The sequence below is a fragment of the Helianthus annuus genome, chromosome 9 (genome assembly GCF_002127325.2).
Source record: "Helianthus annuus cultivar XRQ/B chromosome 9, HanXRQr2.0-SUNRISE, whole genome shotgun sequence".
Lineage (NCBI taxonomy): Eukaryota > Viridiplantae > Streptophyta > Magnoliopsida > Asterales > Asteraceae > Helianthus > Helianthus annuus.
In genome coordinates, this window is record NC_035441.2 from 127594646 (window position 1) to 127610289 (window position 15644).

The 15644-nt window shown below is 36.4% G+C and overlaps 2 protein-coding genes across 8 annotated transcripts; both read right to left on the reverse strand.

Annotated features, from left to right (window-relative positions):
- Positions 1–1131: 1131 nt before the first annotated feature.
- LOC110878624 (protein NARROW LEAF 1) lies at positions 1132–7137 on the reverse strand. Of its 7 annotated transcripts, none has more exons than XM_022126967.2 (8): positions 6879–7079; positions 5684–5724; positions 5033–5118; positions 4457–4929; positions 3326–3469; positions 3002–3242; positions 2233–2733; positions 1137–1732 (listed from the first exon to the last, which is right to left on the reverse strand). In XM_022126967.2, the coding sequence occupies exons 4-8, from the start codon at positions 4871–4873 to the stop codon at positions 1371–1373; spliced, it is 1665 nt and encodes a 554-aa protein (XP_021982659.1). In that variant the 5' UTR covers positions 4874–4929; positions 5033–5118; positions 5684–5724; positions 6879–7079; the 3' UTR covers positions 1137–1370. The 7 variants fall into 7 exon arrangements, with proteins under 7 accessions (XP_021982655.1, XP_021982659.1, XP_021982657.1 ...); XM_022126965.2 differs by having other exon boundaries at positions 1168–1732; positions 4457–4952; positions 6879–7106; XM_022126963.2 differs by having other exon boundaries at positions 1132–1732; positions 4457–5118; positions 6879–7137.
- A 3355-nt stretch (positions 7138–10492) lies between these two features.
- Positions 10493–14579, reverse strand: LOC110878626 (eukaryotic translation initiation factor 3 subunit E). The gene is made up of 8 exons (XM_022126968.2): positions 14178–14579; positions 12919–13073; positions 12485–12712; positions 12273–12394; positions 11964–12183; positions 11702–11844; positions 11107–11244; positions 10493–10781 (listed from the first exon to the last, which is right to left on the reverse strand). The coding sequence occupies exons 1-8, from the start codon at positions 14389–14391 to the stop codon at positions 10682–10684; spliced, it is 1320 nt and encodes a 439-aa protein (XP_021982660.1). The 5' UTR covers positions 14392–14579; the 3' UTR covers positions 10493–10681.
- Positions 14580–15644: the final 1065 nt, after the last annotated feature.

A 15644-nucleotide genomic window follows, 5' to 3' on the forward strand; every position in this document is an offset into this window, starting at 1 on the left:
ATTGAAACAAATTGAAACACGTGTAAAACCATGGGCTAATAGTCGATAGCTATTAGCCCCATATTTTTAGCTGACGGCTATTAAGCTCCCATTTTTAGTTGTCAGTTGTATAGTCCCTGCTGCTTTTTCATCTGTCAGCTATTTAACCTGCAATTTACACGTCTTTTTTATTGGTTATTTTAACTCCGTTGTACTTCACAATAAACTTTTGTGCAGGCTAACTTAGCCAACATGGATGTCTATTCCTTTAACTTTTGAGGTCTAACTTCTCTAATTTTCTAACTTTCCTATAAACGTGTATTAAGTTTTTCACATGTTTTTTCGGACTCGGTTTCGCATTTATTTTCTTCATGCCGGTTCGCGCTGAATCTTTGGGAGAGAATTAGTCTGTGGTGTCGGGTTATGAATTTTTTTGTATTCTCGTTCAAAGATCTGATTGAGATTCATAAATGGGGGTCCAGAACGCAGGCTGAAAGGAAGGCGATTCAAGGGGTTGTTTACACGGCATGTTGGTTGTTGTGGAATACCAGGAATAATCTTAGGTTCAATGGCATTAAGAGCCATGTAGAAGTGGTTTTTAGCGACGTCAGGACAGTCAGTTTTCTTTGGTATAAACATAAGTATAAAAAAGGGTTGTTTAGTTGGGTAGATTGGTGTAATTTTGTAATTTTGTAATTATGTAGGTGTTTTTGTTTTGGCTGGCCCGGTTTTCGGGTGGGTGTTTTTTAATGAAGTTCGCCTTTCAAAAAAAAGTTTTTCACATGTTTTAACTAATAATTTGAATGTCAAATCTACTTCAACAGATTTTTAGTTGACTTTCAATTATGAAATTGAAATAATGGTTTTGTCAAATATATTACTTCTTAAAAAGTAAGTCTAAAATTATTTAGGGTGTACGATTCTTGTTGTAAATATTCATACCACCAAGTGCTAGAATGATAGTCCAGACCCATGTAAATTCGCCCCTTAACATGTCCAAATTGTATTCAACCTCCAAACTGCGCCGGGCAGGTGTCCAAAGGGCTAAGCCGCTAATACGGAAACCGAAAGAAGCTAGATTCAGACCAGAGACCACAAAGAGATTTTTGCACAAAAGGACCAATACTTGTAAAATTATTGACACTTGGCACAGAACAGCGATAAACTGTTTGTTTTATTGATCATCAATACTTGCAATACGGTAGTACATTTTTGAACAGCATAGGACTAAAATGTACAAATATTTATAACTTTAGCCATTGTTTTATCTAAACAACCCTACGATCTAAACACTGGTGGTAGGCAACCTTAGCACCCAAATCATGCCAGGGCCAAAAAATATAATCCAATGAATACAAAACTTAGAGATACTTACAGATTCATTCCACAACTTATGCTTCTTCCTCGGATTGCTTTCGTCTCTTCAGTTCTGGTTCACCCAACTGCAAGCCGACGATGGATATTTCTTCCGACCCGTTTCTTAACGACGACTGGTGAATCTGCAAATTTGAGTTTTCATACGTCCCCATTTGATGTGAAGGAAAGCTTGATATGAATTGATGTTCAATGTTAGGAGCTGCTTCGATACCACTTTCCACATGGAACTCTAGAGGGGCAATTTGGTCATTTAAATTAAATGGTAGATGATTTTCTTCTGTTCTCTCTGCTGGTATACACTTGTAAGAAGATGATTCGCCAACTGGACAATCAAGCCCTGCTGATGTTGATGCATTTTTTTGTTCTTGCAGCGCAACTAAGTTGATAAAGAATCGGTTAATAGGATTATTAAAACAATAAGAGTAAAATGTCATTTTCGTCCCTAAGGTTTGGCTAGTTTTGTGACTTTCGTCCAAAGGTTTGTTTTTCTGCGTCTGGATCCAAAAGGCTTGATATCTTGCCATTTTCATCCGGCTCGTTAACTCCATCCATTTTTTTCCGTTAAGTCAGGGGTATTTCCGACTTTTTTGTTAACTTAATTGGTTTTGAATACTTGTACATTATGCTTAATTCTTGCTCATAAAGTGAAAAAGACCGAATTGCCCTTTAAGTTAACAAAAAAGACGAAAATGCCCCTGCCTTAAGAGAGAAAAATGGATGGAGTTAACGAGCAGGATGAAAATGGCAAGATTTCAAACTTTTTGGATCCAGATGCGCAAAAACAAACCATTGGACGAAATTCGCAAAACTGGCCGAACCTCAGGGACATTTTACTCAAAAAAACAAAATAGTGCAAACTGTATAAAAAGTGTAAACCTTGAAGACCTCCATTGGTTGTGATTAAATCAAGTTCAAGAACATCTAGTAGTCGACCGAGATCCACCGCACTGGTCCAATTGACCGGAGGTTGACCGACTTTGAGTTTTAATCGACCTCGATTGGCGGTCCCACCCCAAATGATTCCGATAGGCCTCGGTTTTTCACCGTTTTGTCCTGTTAAAATAATCAAACTTCCGCTATCACCTTCAAGATCAAACGTCTTTTGGTTCTCACCAATTACCAAAAAGTCAGTAAGAAAGCAAATTCCTTTTCCATCATTGTATTCTAAGGCGTATGCCATTATGGTTCCTGTGGTCATCCCGGAACTTCGTCCAACTTTTGCTACTTGTTGACCAACTACGCTGCCGACCCTTGACTGCAAATCTATGACTTTGACGTCACCAATTTCACCAATGCCTCTAACCAATGTAGTCACATTTGATACGTTAAAGTCTTCTGCAAATGGGATGAAGGCCCCATCTGCTCGAACAAACGTTTCTGCATAATACATGCAACGTCTAATTCTTAGCTTAGTCTTACAAATGTTTTCATTCTTAAAATTTTCTATAAAATTTTCATTTTATTCTTTTTTTGCTAAAAGTTTAAGCTAAAGGGGGTGTTTGGATGTGCGTTTAAAAGTGATTATTATGACTAGAGAAATCAGAATCAGACTAATCTTGAAAAATCAGTTTTCTTATATCTGACTATTTTGACCATAAATATTATATATTTTGACCATAAATGCATGAGTTGGAACAAATATTACCTGGATTAGTACCGGCAAATATGCCATACCAAAGATCATCTGTGATAAACGAGGTTGCTCGCTCAACAGCACCAAGATAGACCCCGGGTCCAAGGCTTGGTGGCATAGGATGAAACATTTTCTGGTTTGGATAATCCAAGTCAACCGCCACGTGTCTGTTTGTCAGGAACCCAACCTGCCGGTTTCCTGTTCGGCTTTTCACAATGGCTCCCATGGTCCCACATGTTCTTCGGTTTGCAACCTACACATGCAACAAGTAGCTTGTCTGTTTTCAGATACAAGGACCCTAAAAATTATAATCATACAAAACAGACTTGACACTACCTGGGAACCCGAACCAATACATGGATCACTTCCACGCAGGCCATCAACAAGCTCTGTGTAAAACTCTTCCTTCGGTGTTGCTGCAGGTGCACCATAATATGAAAACTCCACCACGTCAACTTCACACCACACACCCCCGGGTCCCTGTTCAACCTATTCAGTTAGTTCATATTATATAAACCAAAGTACATTTAATAAGGTATCCTAAACTTCTATTTATCAAATGTTGATTCCCATTCCTCACGTGACGATAATCACTTTTGCAAGCCCACATCCAAACATTCCTCCACCCAAAACTATTACCAAAATTCAACTGTACACTTGACGGCTTACCGAATATAGCACCTAATATGAACCATAAATTTGGCAGAATTATAAAATATTAAAATATAAACAGTTATTATCATGACAGTTTAACTATCTTATTCTTTGTTGTCTAGTTTAATGTGAAATTACTTCTCCCTCCCTAACGTTATCAACTGATTATTCGATGTTGATTTTTCAAGTCAAAATAATCACTCTGAAAATGCACATCCAAACTATTCTTTTGTAGTATAATTTTTACACTTAGAGTAAAATGCCATTTTCGTCCCTGAGGTTTGGTCAGTTTTCGACTTTCGTCTAAAGGTTTGTTTTTTTGCATCTAAATCCAAAAGTTTTGAAATCTTGCCATTTTCATCCGGCTCGTTAACTCCATCCATTTTTCTCCGTTAAGTCAGAGAGGTATTCCTGTCTTTTTTTTTAACTTAAAGGGCAATTCGGACTTTTTCAGGGGTATTCGGTCTTTTCACATAAAGTGAAAAAGACCGAATTGCCCTTTAAGTTAGCAAAAAAGATGGAAATACCCTTAACTTAACAGAGAAAAATGGATGGAGTTAACGAGCAGGATGAAAACAGCAAGATCTCAAAACTTTTGGATCCAGATGCGGAAAAACAAACTATTGGACGAAAATCGCAAAATTGGCCAAACCTCAGGGACTTAAATGACATTTTACTCTAATTCTTATGATTCGGGGATTTACACTCTCACAACCACAAAAAATATCATTTTCTTTTTTTTTTTTTTTCCATTTCTTAAAACTGTTATTGGGATACCAAAGAAAAAATGAAAATGCGCATAGAGTTAAAAACCTCAAGAGCACATGGCACAAACTCGCAATGGCTGAGCCACTCCCGGTGAATCTTACGAGCAACAAAGACAAGAATAGCAGGTATATCGGTAAGCATACCGCCTCGTATCCTGAACCCGATTGCGGTTGCAAGACTAACTTGATTCAAATTTTTACTATGAAAAGCCCGTATTGTCATAAGTTCAAGCAGCGTAATCGCTCTTTCTCCAGTAGGCAATCGACCGATCCGTACCGGCAAAACCCCTTTTAAAAGGTTGTCAAAATAATTAGCTCTGTCTTCAGCAGCATCGTTCAGTCTGCCAGAAGTTGGCCATGAGAAGTATGCTGCATTGGTGTCAGAGAGTTGACCGGCAGATGCGGTGCCGGCTACAGAGTCTAATTGTGGCGTTTCGGGGTGGTTGCATCCTGTTCTTTCCATGTCCAGAACCGATTCCTCAGATGGTGTAGTTCCCGTGAGACAATGATATTGTGACCCTAGATCCATCACATAAATCCAACTTGAAAGAAATCAAAAGTCAACTTGTACAAGTCCCGTAATCCACAATTTTAATAGATTTGATCAATCACATTCACTCACCTGCTCTTTGATTTTCATTCAAAATAAGAAGCTATGTGATCGATAGTCGTAGATTTCACTAGCTTCTTAGCTGCAAATCACTGAGCCTGCATCTCAAACAAAAACATAAAATCCACCCACACATGCAGGGAATTATAAGCATAATCAGTTTTCTTATTCCAACTTCTTGTAGGCTTTATTTACAAATCTGATTATTTTAATTCTAATTAAGCAGAAAAATAGATTCAAAATTTCATATTCAACTTTTTATAGCTTATTCATACCAAAATTTTCCAAAACCGGATTATTTTGGCCCAAAATGTAACCAAAGTTGGGCCGTGGCTTATTTGGATTTTAGGAAAACTTGGACCGGTATAGGGTCCAAGTTTGGATTCTTTGGGCCGAGTATGTGACACCCACTTGTAAGTTGTAAAGCCCAAAGATAGATTTCTTACGTGGATTATTAATTTGGGAAATCACTAGAATAGACAAGTTGACCTTGAAATTAACGAAATAGACATGCATAAAGAAAGACACACAAAGCCAAAAAGAGCCAATCATGAGATGCCAAACACGATCCGTCGTATGATTGGCTCTTTTTGTCTTTGTCTCTTTCTAAGGTCAACTTGTCTTTGCCGGTATACATCTCCAAACTATAATCAAATTACTTACACAATTTCCATCCAGCCGTCACACGTCTACTTGTTTCAAACCTAAAAAAACACAAATGGAAAACCACCACCACATTTAACCAAATACACAAAAACCGATTGTCACAAAATGCATAACACCCCAACCTAGCTAGGGCTACCACTACAAACACAAATTCAAGAATGAAATCATGAAATCACTTAATTCTCATCAAAAACAAAAAATTCAACTATAAAAATTAAAACCACAAAACAACTTCCTAAGGCTGTGGGGAGTGGGGCGTTTTACGGGGCAGGGGATGCCAGGCAACGCTGGCTAACCCACATCGTGCCAACGTTGGCCACGGCGTTGCCCCGCTAGCGTGGCTTTGAAGCCCGGCGTTGGGCGGGAGGGGCGGTGTGAGCTGGCTAGCTAGGATTGGTTGTTGAAATTGGACCGTTTGGGGCAGCCGTTAGCCAACGGCTAGTTTATTTAAAAAAAAATCTTTTTTATACCTTATAATAACTACCACTTTTTTACAATTTTTTACCACTTCTCTACATCTCTACTTCTTCTATATCTATATTTTAATAAATTTAACCCACATCCTCTACAATGCATCCTTTTAGCCGTGGATACGACCCAAACAAGAAAAACGCGAGGATATGAAATTTCTCGCCATGCCCGTCGATCACCTTAGCGGCCCAGAATTGGAATTGACGTTGCAAATGAAACAAGAAATCTTGAAAAAATATGATATGGGCCAATCTTGAAGTATTTAATCTTTTTTTTTTTTAATTTTATGTAGTTTTTTTTTTTTTTTATTTTATGTAGTTTTTCTTAATTTTATTTGTAATTTTTAAAAAATTATATGTAATATTCTATTTTAGTTTACGAAATTTTAAATAGTTAAAAAAAACCTAACAAATTACACATGGCTGGCCACGCCATCAGAAGCCATGGCCAACCCACACCCAGCCGCAGCCCCGCCACACCACACCACACCTTGTGGACCCCACAGCTGCCACTTGTCGATCAATGCCCCAAACCAAAGCCCCCCACACCCCACACCCCACACCCCACAGCCTAACAACAAACAAAATGCATCAAACCCCCAAATCTACACAAACATTGCACAAATAAAGCAAGCAAACAACAATATGATCAACTAATTAACATATAACAAACCTAAAACCAAATAACAACAATCATATAACAACGATCAAGCAACACTTACACAACTAATTATCGGTCGTTGACGAAATATTTACAGGAAATTGGTGAAAAATGGATCGAAAAAACCGCAACCGGTGCACGGCGGAGAAGCTCACCGGAGAATTGCCGCCGTGGACGGAGGAACCGGCCGGCGGGGGGCGGAGGAAAAGGGGGAATATCTATATAAGGAAAGGGGTTCTATATGTGGAAATCACTGATTCACAAAATCAGAGATAAAAGGGGTTTTTAAGTTTTAGAATATTATTATTTACATTAAAAAGTGGCATCATATCATTATAAAAAGGAAAATTTATTTTATGATTTTATCACATCCAAATCCAATCATTGATTTTTGACTGCCTGTTCACTTTTTATCTTATTATTATTATTTTCCTATTTTTAGTGTTTTTGAAAAGGACGAATGAGTATGAGAGGGGCAAACTTGGTCCTTCAATTACTTCATGTAGTGTATAAGTTTACAATTCATGGATTGTTGTGTGCTTTGGTATAAGATGGTAAGACGATGAGGCTTCACTTTTATCGAATACGAGTTGTTAAAAGACGTTTGTTGGACGGTCCTTGAAATCAAGTGCAAGTCGAGGTAAACTGTGTACCCTTGTTTATTGACATGTTATCATTTCGACATCCAATCAAACTAGGATCAGAGAATAATTTGAGTGGATGTGCGTGACTTGAGTCACATGTGAAGAATGTTTTAGACTACATGTTACACTTCAACCCCCCCCCCCCCAACACACCCACACCCACACCCACACCCACATACACACACCAGGATGCTAATAAACATATGAATGTGAAGATCATCATCTACGATGTCAAGAAGATGCTGAAAATACATTTGACAATACCAATGATTATGTGTTAAAGAATGCATACATGACTACAAATGTTAATATTCGGGTGAGAAGGTATAAATTATAAACGGCATTTGAGATAAACCAAATTAGAAAGCAACATATTAGCAGACACATATAAAGTATTAGATGTCGTAAGGGAAGCCACTTAAACATTTTAAATATATAATTTTACGCCGTTATAGTAGTTCAATAATATATTTTCCTTGTGATAGGATAACTTACGAGGAACAATTTCAGTTGCTACTAAAGTTTAGGTGGAACAATGTACTTTAGTTAATAGCTTAATTTGACACATTATTCTTTAGATTTATCAACAATATTAAAACCTTATCTAAGATCCCTTTAATTTGTTTGGGAATCTAACTAAAATAAGTACTCGTGTGAAATCTTTGATAAGATTACATTTAGGAATCTTGAAAAGGATTTTGGTTGTGATAAAATTTTAAACACCATAGTATATTCAATAAAATATATTTGGAGCTTGTTTATCAATATTTGGAACATAAGGGGCATAAAGTGTAGCTTTTCATAAATGTAAAATATCTATACACTACACCATGATTGGTTAGACAAAAGTTTGAGCTTAGATATTTCTTTCTCAACCATTTTTGTGATGTGTTATTAATACTTCTAATGTGGTGCCCTTAATTTCGTTGATATCAATCATTTGGATCTATTTCTCCTAACATATCATTTAGACCATATTGAGATAATCATTTGGTTTTATGTTAATTTATTTTCACTTAAGGTTTGTGTTTAAGATCTAAACTATCGAACATCTAAAAATGTAGGGGTCTCTTTTGTCTAATCATTGGTTGAATAATAGATTTAGATTTTTGATTATGTTTCTTACTTGTTTGGTTCATAAACTGCAAGTTCAAGACTTCAAGGAATCGAGTATTCCTTCAAATAAAGAAATATTACACTCCTTTAAAATAGCAAAAGAATTTAGCCACATGAATTTAAATCTCATACTCCCCCACCACCACACCACACCACATCACAATCGTCACCCACTAATGTTGTCATTGTCGCCACCATCACCGCAAACAAGGGCGTAGCTTTGTGGGGGTGGGAGGGGGCGACCGACCCCCGAACTTTTCGTTCGTTAGTGGAAAGTATGTAGTTTTTGTATAGAAATTTTTTGGTATATACGTTTTTGACCCCCCGGTTTTATAGAAATTTTTGGTATATACGTTTTCGACCCCGCGGTCAAAAATCTCAAGCTTCGCCACTGACCGCAAAACATATATATATATATATATAGGGAAAGAGAGAGGGAGGGAGAGACATATTAATGTACAAAGAGGAATTAGAGTGCAAAGGGTACGAAGTTAATTACGTATGAAGTATCATATAATTACACATCATAATTACGCATGAAGTGAAATAATCACACAACATATATATATATATATATATATATAATATATGTTATTACTAATGATAATAGATAATTACGCATGGAGTTAAATAGTTACACAACATGTATAAAACTAATTACGCAATTTATAAAAATAGTTACGCAACTTATGTCAATAGTTACGCATCCTATATTAATTGTTTGTACGTTTCGCACGTTAACATCTCTTTGTATTTTAACCTTATATATGTGTGTGTATAACATAGCTGTGTGTGTTTAATTTATTATATTTATGTTTCTCTCTCTTATTATTGTATACATCATCAAAAAGTTTTTAAAATGTTTGGATATGCAATTTCTTATCTTCAAGCCTTTTCGGCACCTTCCTCTTGTCTCTCATATCTCCATCAATAGTAGTCACTTTCTCCTTAAAGAAAAACATATAAATGTGTTACAAGTGTATACACAGAGAAATCCAAACTCTGTATTAAAAATAAATTATAAAAAATAGCTCTTTCAAATATTTGGGCATACGAGTTAACCAAATTAAACTCGCTACAAAGAAAACAAGTCCAATATATTAAATAATCAAACCAAAAAAAAAACAATTAAAGTATAGTTAAATATTTACAAGATCAGAAAATATTTTGTGGGGAGCATTATATTATTATTTTAACATGATAGTCTTTCTCAGTAAATTAACTATTACTTGTAAAATAAATAAAAGATATTATATTATAATTTCAACAAGACCTAAACTCAACCCCTTTAGCGTGTAACGACTAACGATGGATCTCTCTTCATGGGCATCTTCACCTCCACAGACTTCTCGTCTTTTTCTACCTCTCTCACATTTCCCGTATGTGGCCGTCCAAAACCACGGACGATGGCCGCAAATGGTCTAAAGTTGCTAGAGCTGTACCAACTTTTTTTTGGTCCCATTGTAGTAGTATTCACTCCAATGAATATTTACTTTCACTAGCTTATTTACTTCAATCTCTAGAAAATTTAATAACAAGCAAGTTGAGTGTTTACAATCTCCAAACTTTCATGACAATCTGAACCAAATAGTTTGTTCTAGTCGGTCTATTCAAATCTGATACCATTTTCAGATGATCGCTAGGTATGCACAGTTGGGTTTGTTTAACACATAACTGAAGTTATGGTCATGAAAAATGTAAATCCTGTGGATTCGGTCAACTTTGGGTTTCGTTTATCGGTTAGTTGTATAAAACCAACCAACAAAGATACACACAAGATGAAAATTGCAAACATTTTTATTCTACTTGTTCTATCGTACTCCAGCATTTGGATGTCCAGGTTTCAGACATCTTGATGCACATAAACAACATTGTCGACCAACTCACGCAAAACAACAATACACAAAGACAGAACTACAAGAATAAAGAACATAAAAATAGCAGGGTTCAAAAGTAACAGCTTCGTTTCATCATCTTAACCACAATTGTCGGTAAAAAACTCGATCGTCTAAAATAAACATAAATCTGCTCATTGCTTAAGTTCAAAAATCCACCAACACTAACAAAACAAGTAAATATAGTCAAAACCTGCTGCCAGCAAAAATCATCGAGCAGCTTGTGCCTGAGCATGTTCCAAGAGCTGACTAACCAACTTGTATGTGCGACCCGAGAGTCCTTTTGTGTGGTCAATAAGTTGCTCATACCTATGAAGAAAGAAAAAGAAAAGGTAACATATATTGATGGTCCACAACATAAGATGAAAAATGTCGAGGTAAATGATAGAAACCGAGAAATATTTAATTCAGGTCAAACTGGTTGGGCCAGGTTTGACCTTCAACAAGTTTGACCCGTTCAGTTTTGGGTAAGTTTTCCAACTTGATCCAATCAAAGTATTTGTAAATTTAATCTAACTCACATAAAATCGTTACAAAATAGGTTAAATGGCACCTCCACATCAAGATAATCCCATAAATTGGCATAAAGTAGGAATAAAAGCATCATATTTTGAAAACTATTTTCTATACTTACACGTTAGGATGATTGGGTTCCATAACAACCGTTCCAGTTTGGGTGTTGATTTTGGCATCCAACTTTGAAGTTCGAATGAGATTCAAAATCCACCTTTCGGCATCTTCATAGTTTAGGTTCAATTTCTCAGCAAGCACCCTGAATATTAGATTAAACCATGGTTCTTAACGGCGAATAGCGACAAATAGTGATAAGGTACCTATTTGCTACATTGCGAATAGCGGTAAATAGCGGGTGGCTATAGCGATACACTAGAAAAGAAATTTTAAAAAAAATTATATGTATATTATATAAAAATACCCTGGTATATATGCTATTTTACACGTATATTTAACAAAAACCTAAAATCCAGCTATATTTAATTGTTATTTATATTTAAAAAAACAACAAAAATAAATAAACTATCGCTATTATTGCTACCTATCGCTACAACCCTAATAGCGAGCCAGACCTATACGCTACGTAGCGCGCTATAGCGATCGCTACGCTCGCTATTGACAACTATGGATTAAACCAAACCATAGAGCAAGATTCAGATTTCTTCACGCTCCCAAACACGAAATACAAAAAAAAATATAACGAACAAAGTTTGTACCCCACGTCAATACGCTCATGTATTCTGCAGTAAGTCTCAAAGATGAAAAGACGAGCATTCTCAAGGAACTCGTCTTTCAATGGCACAACTGTATAGTTGCTTTCTTCTACCCGTTTGCCCAAAAACGGATCATTCATTATCACCTGTATGTACATTGTTCAGGTTTTATAATAAGCAATATTGTGCTTCTGAAACATTTTTGTTTTGAAAATGCAAATCTTCCATGTGTATATAAGTAAAAGAAACAAAAAAAGCAGCTTACATCCTCACACTCCTTCATCTTCTTCTGAGCACCATCAAAGTCAAAATTAACATACACGCATGCCAAAAACTCTGTAATTGGATCCGAAAACAAGTGCTGCTCTTGCTGAATGACTTTAATGAATTCTTTGAACTGAGGTCTTCTCTTCTTGTTGACAATGAACGCAGTAGCAAGGTAACGCAAGAGATGTGGAGCGTTGGTTTGAATAGCATTCAAATACCTGAAAGAGACATTTCATTGGTAAAAAAAAATGTCAAAAGAATAAATATTGGAATGCAAAACTGCAAGAAATAGCTAAAAGGTCATTACTTGTCCTGATTAAACAAGTCGATAATTTGTGTTCTGCCATTATCATGGTTGAAGAAGATGAACAAACTCCAATGCATCAACCAGATCCTACTTTGAACTTGATTCAATGAAGACGCAAAGTTCTGAAAGATAACAATTCTCATTAGATTTCTGCTTGAAAGAAAGATAAACAAATCATAAAAGTACTCAAAAGGGTATGCATAAAGTGGGACCTTCGAGTCAATTATTTCCTTCAAACGGTTGAGTTCATCAAGAGCAATGTCCCAGTTCTGCATGAGTATTTCGGCTGCTAGCTTTCCCCATAACGCGCTAAGACTCCTTTCAGCATTGGTGCACAACGCGCGGTACTGATATAAATAATCAGCTGCTCCTGAGTAGTTACCGCACTCGAACTGAAATTTGGCATACTGATATAACGCTTCTATTTGCTCTGGACCAATCTGATTGAAACATAAAAAGTTAAGAATACATTAGCAAAACAAACATGAAAATATACAAAAACGTAGCTTACATGACCAACGTTCAGACTCATGTGAAAATATGCATGATGCACATAGTGCTAATCTCATTGATAGTTAACCAACACCTCAATGCAAAAGACTGACCCAATAACCTCAAATAAACTAAAACCATAATTATTGGGTACCTGATAACGTTCGTTAAGCATCTGAAGGTTATACTGCTTGTCAGCCCTCAACTCCTGAACTGCATTTGGATTTTGCAAAAAAGTGACCAACGGAGCTGCTGCCTCTTCCAAAGACTTCAATCTTGCAACTACCTCTACTCTCCTGTCCACCATATCTGATAACAAGTTTCCACAACATCAAAAGATGCGTATATAAACTCTGCTAAACTAAAAACATCCACTTATAACTTCAAATCTAACATGCATACATTCACAAACATATATATGATACATCCTTGGTTTTAAAAAGCGACAACGTCTAAACTGAGGCACGATGCACGAAAGGCCAAGCACACCGCTTTTCGTACCCGAAGCGCAAAAAAACATATAACTTTTTATATTTCCTATAGGTTTCTAGCATCAATTACCCAATATTTAGAGACAAGTAAGCTTGATATATGTCTAATATGGAAAATATATACATGTACAACCTGAATAGCATGTTGCACAACAACCTGCTGCACAAAAATATGGGGAATACATGAGGCGCGCACCTCAGATTCAAAATCAACTTTTCGCCAAGAAAACACGCCTCAGGTGCGCTGTTTGAAAAAAGCGCGCCTTATGCTACCAGAAGCGCAAGGGTTGCGCCTAGGCACACTTTTTTAAACCTAGGTCATACATCAAACATATAAAACAAAGCATAGACACCCGACTACAAGCAATCTAGCCTGACATAATGAATAACAAGTTCAATAATAGCGACCCACCTACATATATGTAACCTTTTAAATTTCCCTGAAATCTAATTAACATATTTTTGACATACATATTAAAACAAATTAACATGATAGCAAACAGTTAGTTTCGATGTTCACCTTAAAACATAGTCTGTATCATTTTACTTTCACAAATTAACACGATTAACTACAAAAAAATAGCCTCTACGACGGTCTACCGTACTACCCTCTATTAAACTGAATTAATAATAACAATAACAAGATAAACCCCATAGTTGGCTAACATAACAATCCCCATTTTTCCTCAAAAGTGCTTCAGTTCACTTCAATATTTTAATGCTAATTTTCTTAACAAAAATTAAACTTAATTACATTAGTACTAATTTAAATTAACATTCATACAAATCAAAGCCACTAGGGCCAACACAAATTCAAATAGCAACATGAGTTCTCATTCACACAATCCAAAACCACAAATATCCAACTAAAACAGCCAAAAACAATAACTAAAACCCTAACATTAATAAAAACTTTGACTACCTTGAGGAACATCCTCCGTGTGGTACAGAGACTTGTGAATATCCATAGCGTAATCAACCATATTAGTGTTGTTCAAAAGCTCGATCTTCGCTTTGAGAATCTGATCGTTCGGGTACAGTTCACGCTCCTGAGTGAATTCGAGCAGCGGAAACACGAGATGCCGGTCCAGATTGGGAGCGATTCGAGGTGTCAGATCGTATTTCGACATCGCCATGAATGAATTTGAAGCTTTTTTCTCCGATTGAAGATTTGTGGACAGAAAGTAGCGTGTTATGTTGTAGCGATTGCAGGTTTTGGGATGGGGGATCTGGTTGCTAGGGTTTTGTGGTTTCACTCTTTTGTTGTGTTCTTTTATTGGCTTTTTTTTGGTTTTGTTGTGGTTTTGGTCCTCTTGCTTTGTTAGTGTTATAGTTTGGTCCTTGGTTTATGATTATAATTAGGGGTTGTTAGTGTTATAGTTTGGTCCTTGGTTTATGATTATAATTAGGGGTGTAAACAAGCCCAAGACGCTCGAGAGCTACTCGTGATCGGCTCGGTTAAAAGTTCGAATGAGCCGAAACTTAACGAGCCCGAGCCCGAGCTCGAGCCTGAAATACAAAGCTTGTTTAGACTCGCGAGCCTAAACGAGCCCGTACAAAATTTTAATTTTTTATATATAATATATTAATAATGATGATAACATTGATGAGCCGAGCTTTGGCTCGTTTAAGCGATGTTGAAGTGAGCTCGAGCCAGGCTTTTAGCTCGTTTAAGGTTGTTCTCCAAATAGTTCAAGCCGAGTCGAGCCGATCTCAAGCTTTGGATTTTACTCGCGAGCCGAGCTCGAGCTCAAAGAAGTAGGCTCGAGCCAAGCCGAGCTCGAGCTTCATAAAAACCTAACGAGCCGAGCTCGAGCCTGGTCGAGCTCGGGCTCGGCCCGACTCGTTTACACCCCTAATTATAATAGAGAAGAGCAAATTACCAGATCGTCCATGAGGTTTGGGCATGTTTGCGAGTTTCATCTAAAACAACTTTTTTTTGTACCATATTGTCATTCAGTTTTGTGATTTTTTACCATTTTCATCCAAACATCTAATTTGGATTTTTTTCTGTTAGTTATTTGGATGAAAAATGACAAAAAAAAATCCCAAAAGTGAAGGGTAATAAGATACAAAAAAAATGTTTTAGATGAAACTGACAAACATGACCAGACCTCAATGACGATTTTGACAATTTACTCTTAAAAAAAATAATGAACTTTATCTTGGAGAAAATATTTGGGTTTGGATTTATATCCATGAGACATTGTGAAACTAAAATGTGATGTTTGTTTGATGAATTGCATTTTGAGGTACTCGAGTTGATTAAGTTTGGTTATTTTGATTTTAAAGATTTAAAGTTAGAATTTTAAATTTGAATTGAAAAAAAATTGTATTGAATTTGATATTTCATTTCATGCGAATCATAATTTGTACCCGTTGGAATGCG

Excerpts from the sequence above, each read along its gene's own strand:
- LOC110878626 (XM_022126968.2), bottom strand. The coding sequence starts at position 14,391 with ATGGCGATGTCGAAATACGATCTGACACCTCGAATCGCTCCCAATCTG. Across the intron at positions 11,845-11,963 it reads AGATGAAGGAGTGTGAGGAT|GTGATAATGAATGATCCGTT; the intron begins GTAAGCTGCTTT and ends ATGTACATACAG. Across the intron at positions 10,782-11,106 it reads GAACCCAATCATCCTAACGT|GTATGAGCAACTTATTGACC; the intron begins GTAAGTATAGAA and ends CTTTCTTCATAG.
- LOC110878624 (XM_022126963.2), bottom strand. The coding sequence starts at position 4,939 with ATGGATCTAGGGTCACAATATCATTGTCTCACGGGAACTACACCATCT. Across the intron at positions 2,734-3,001 it reads ATTTGCCGGTACTAATCCAG|AAACGTTTGTTCGAGCAGAT; the intron begins GTAATATTTGTT and ends TGTATTATGCAG. Across the intron at positions 1,733-2,232 it reads AACCAATGGAGGTCTTCAAG|TTGCGCTGCAAGAACAAAAA; the intron begins GTTTACACTTTT and ends TTATCAACTTAG.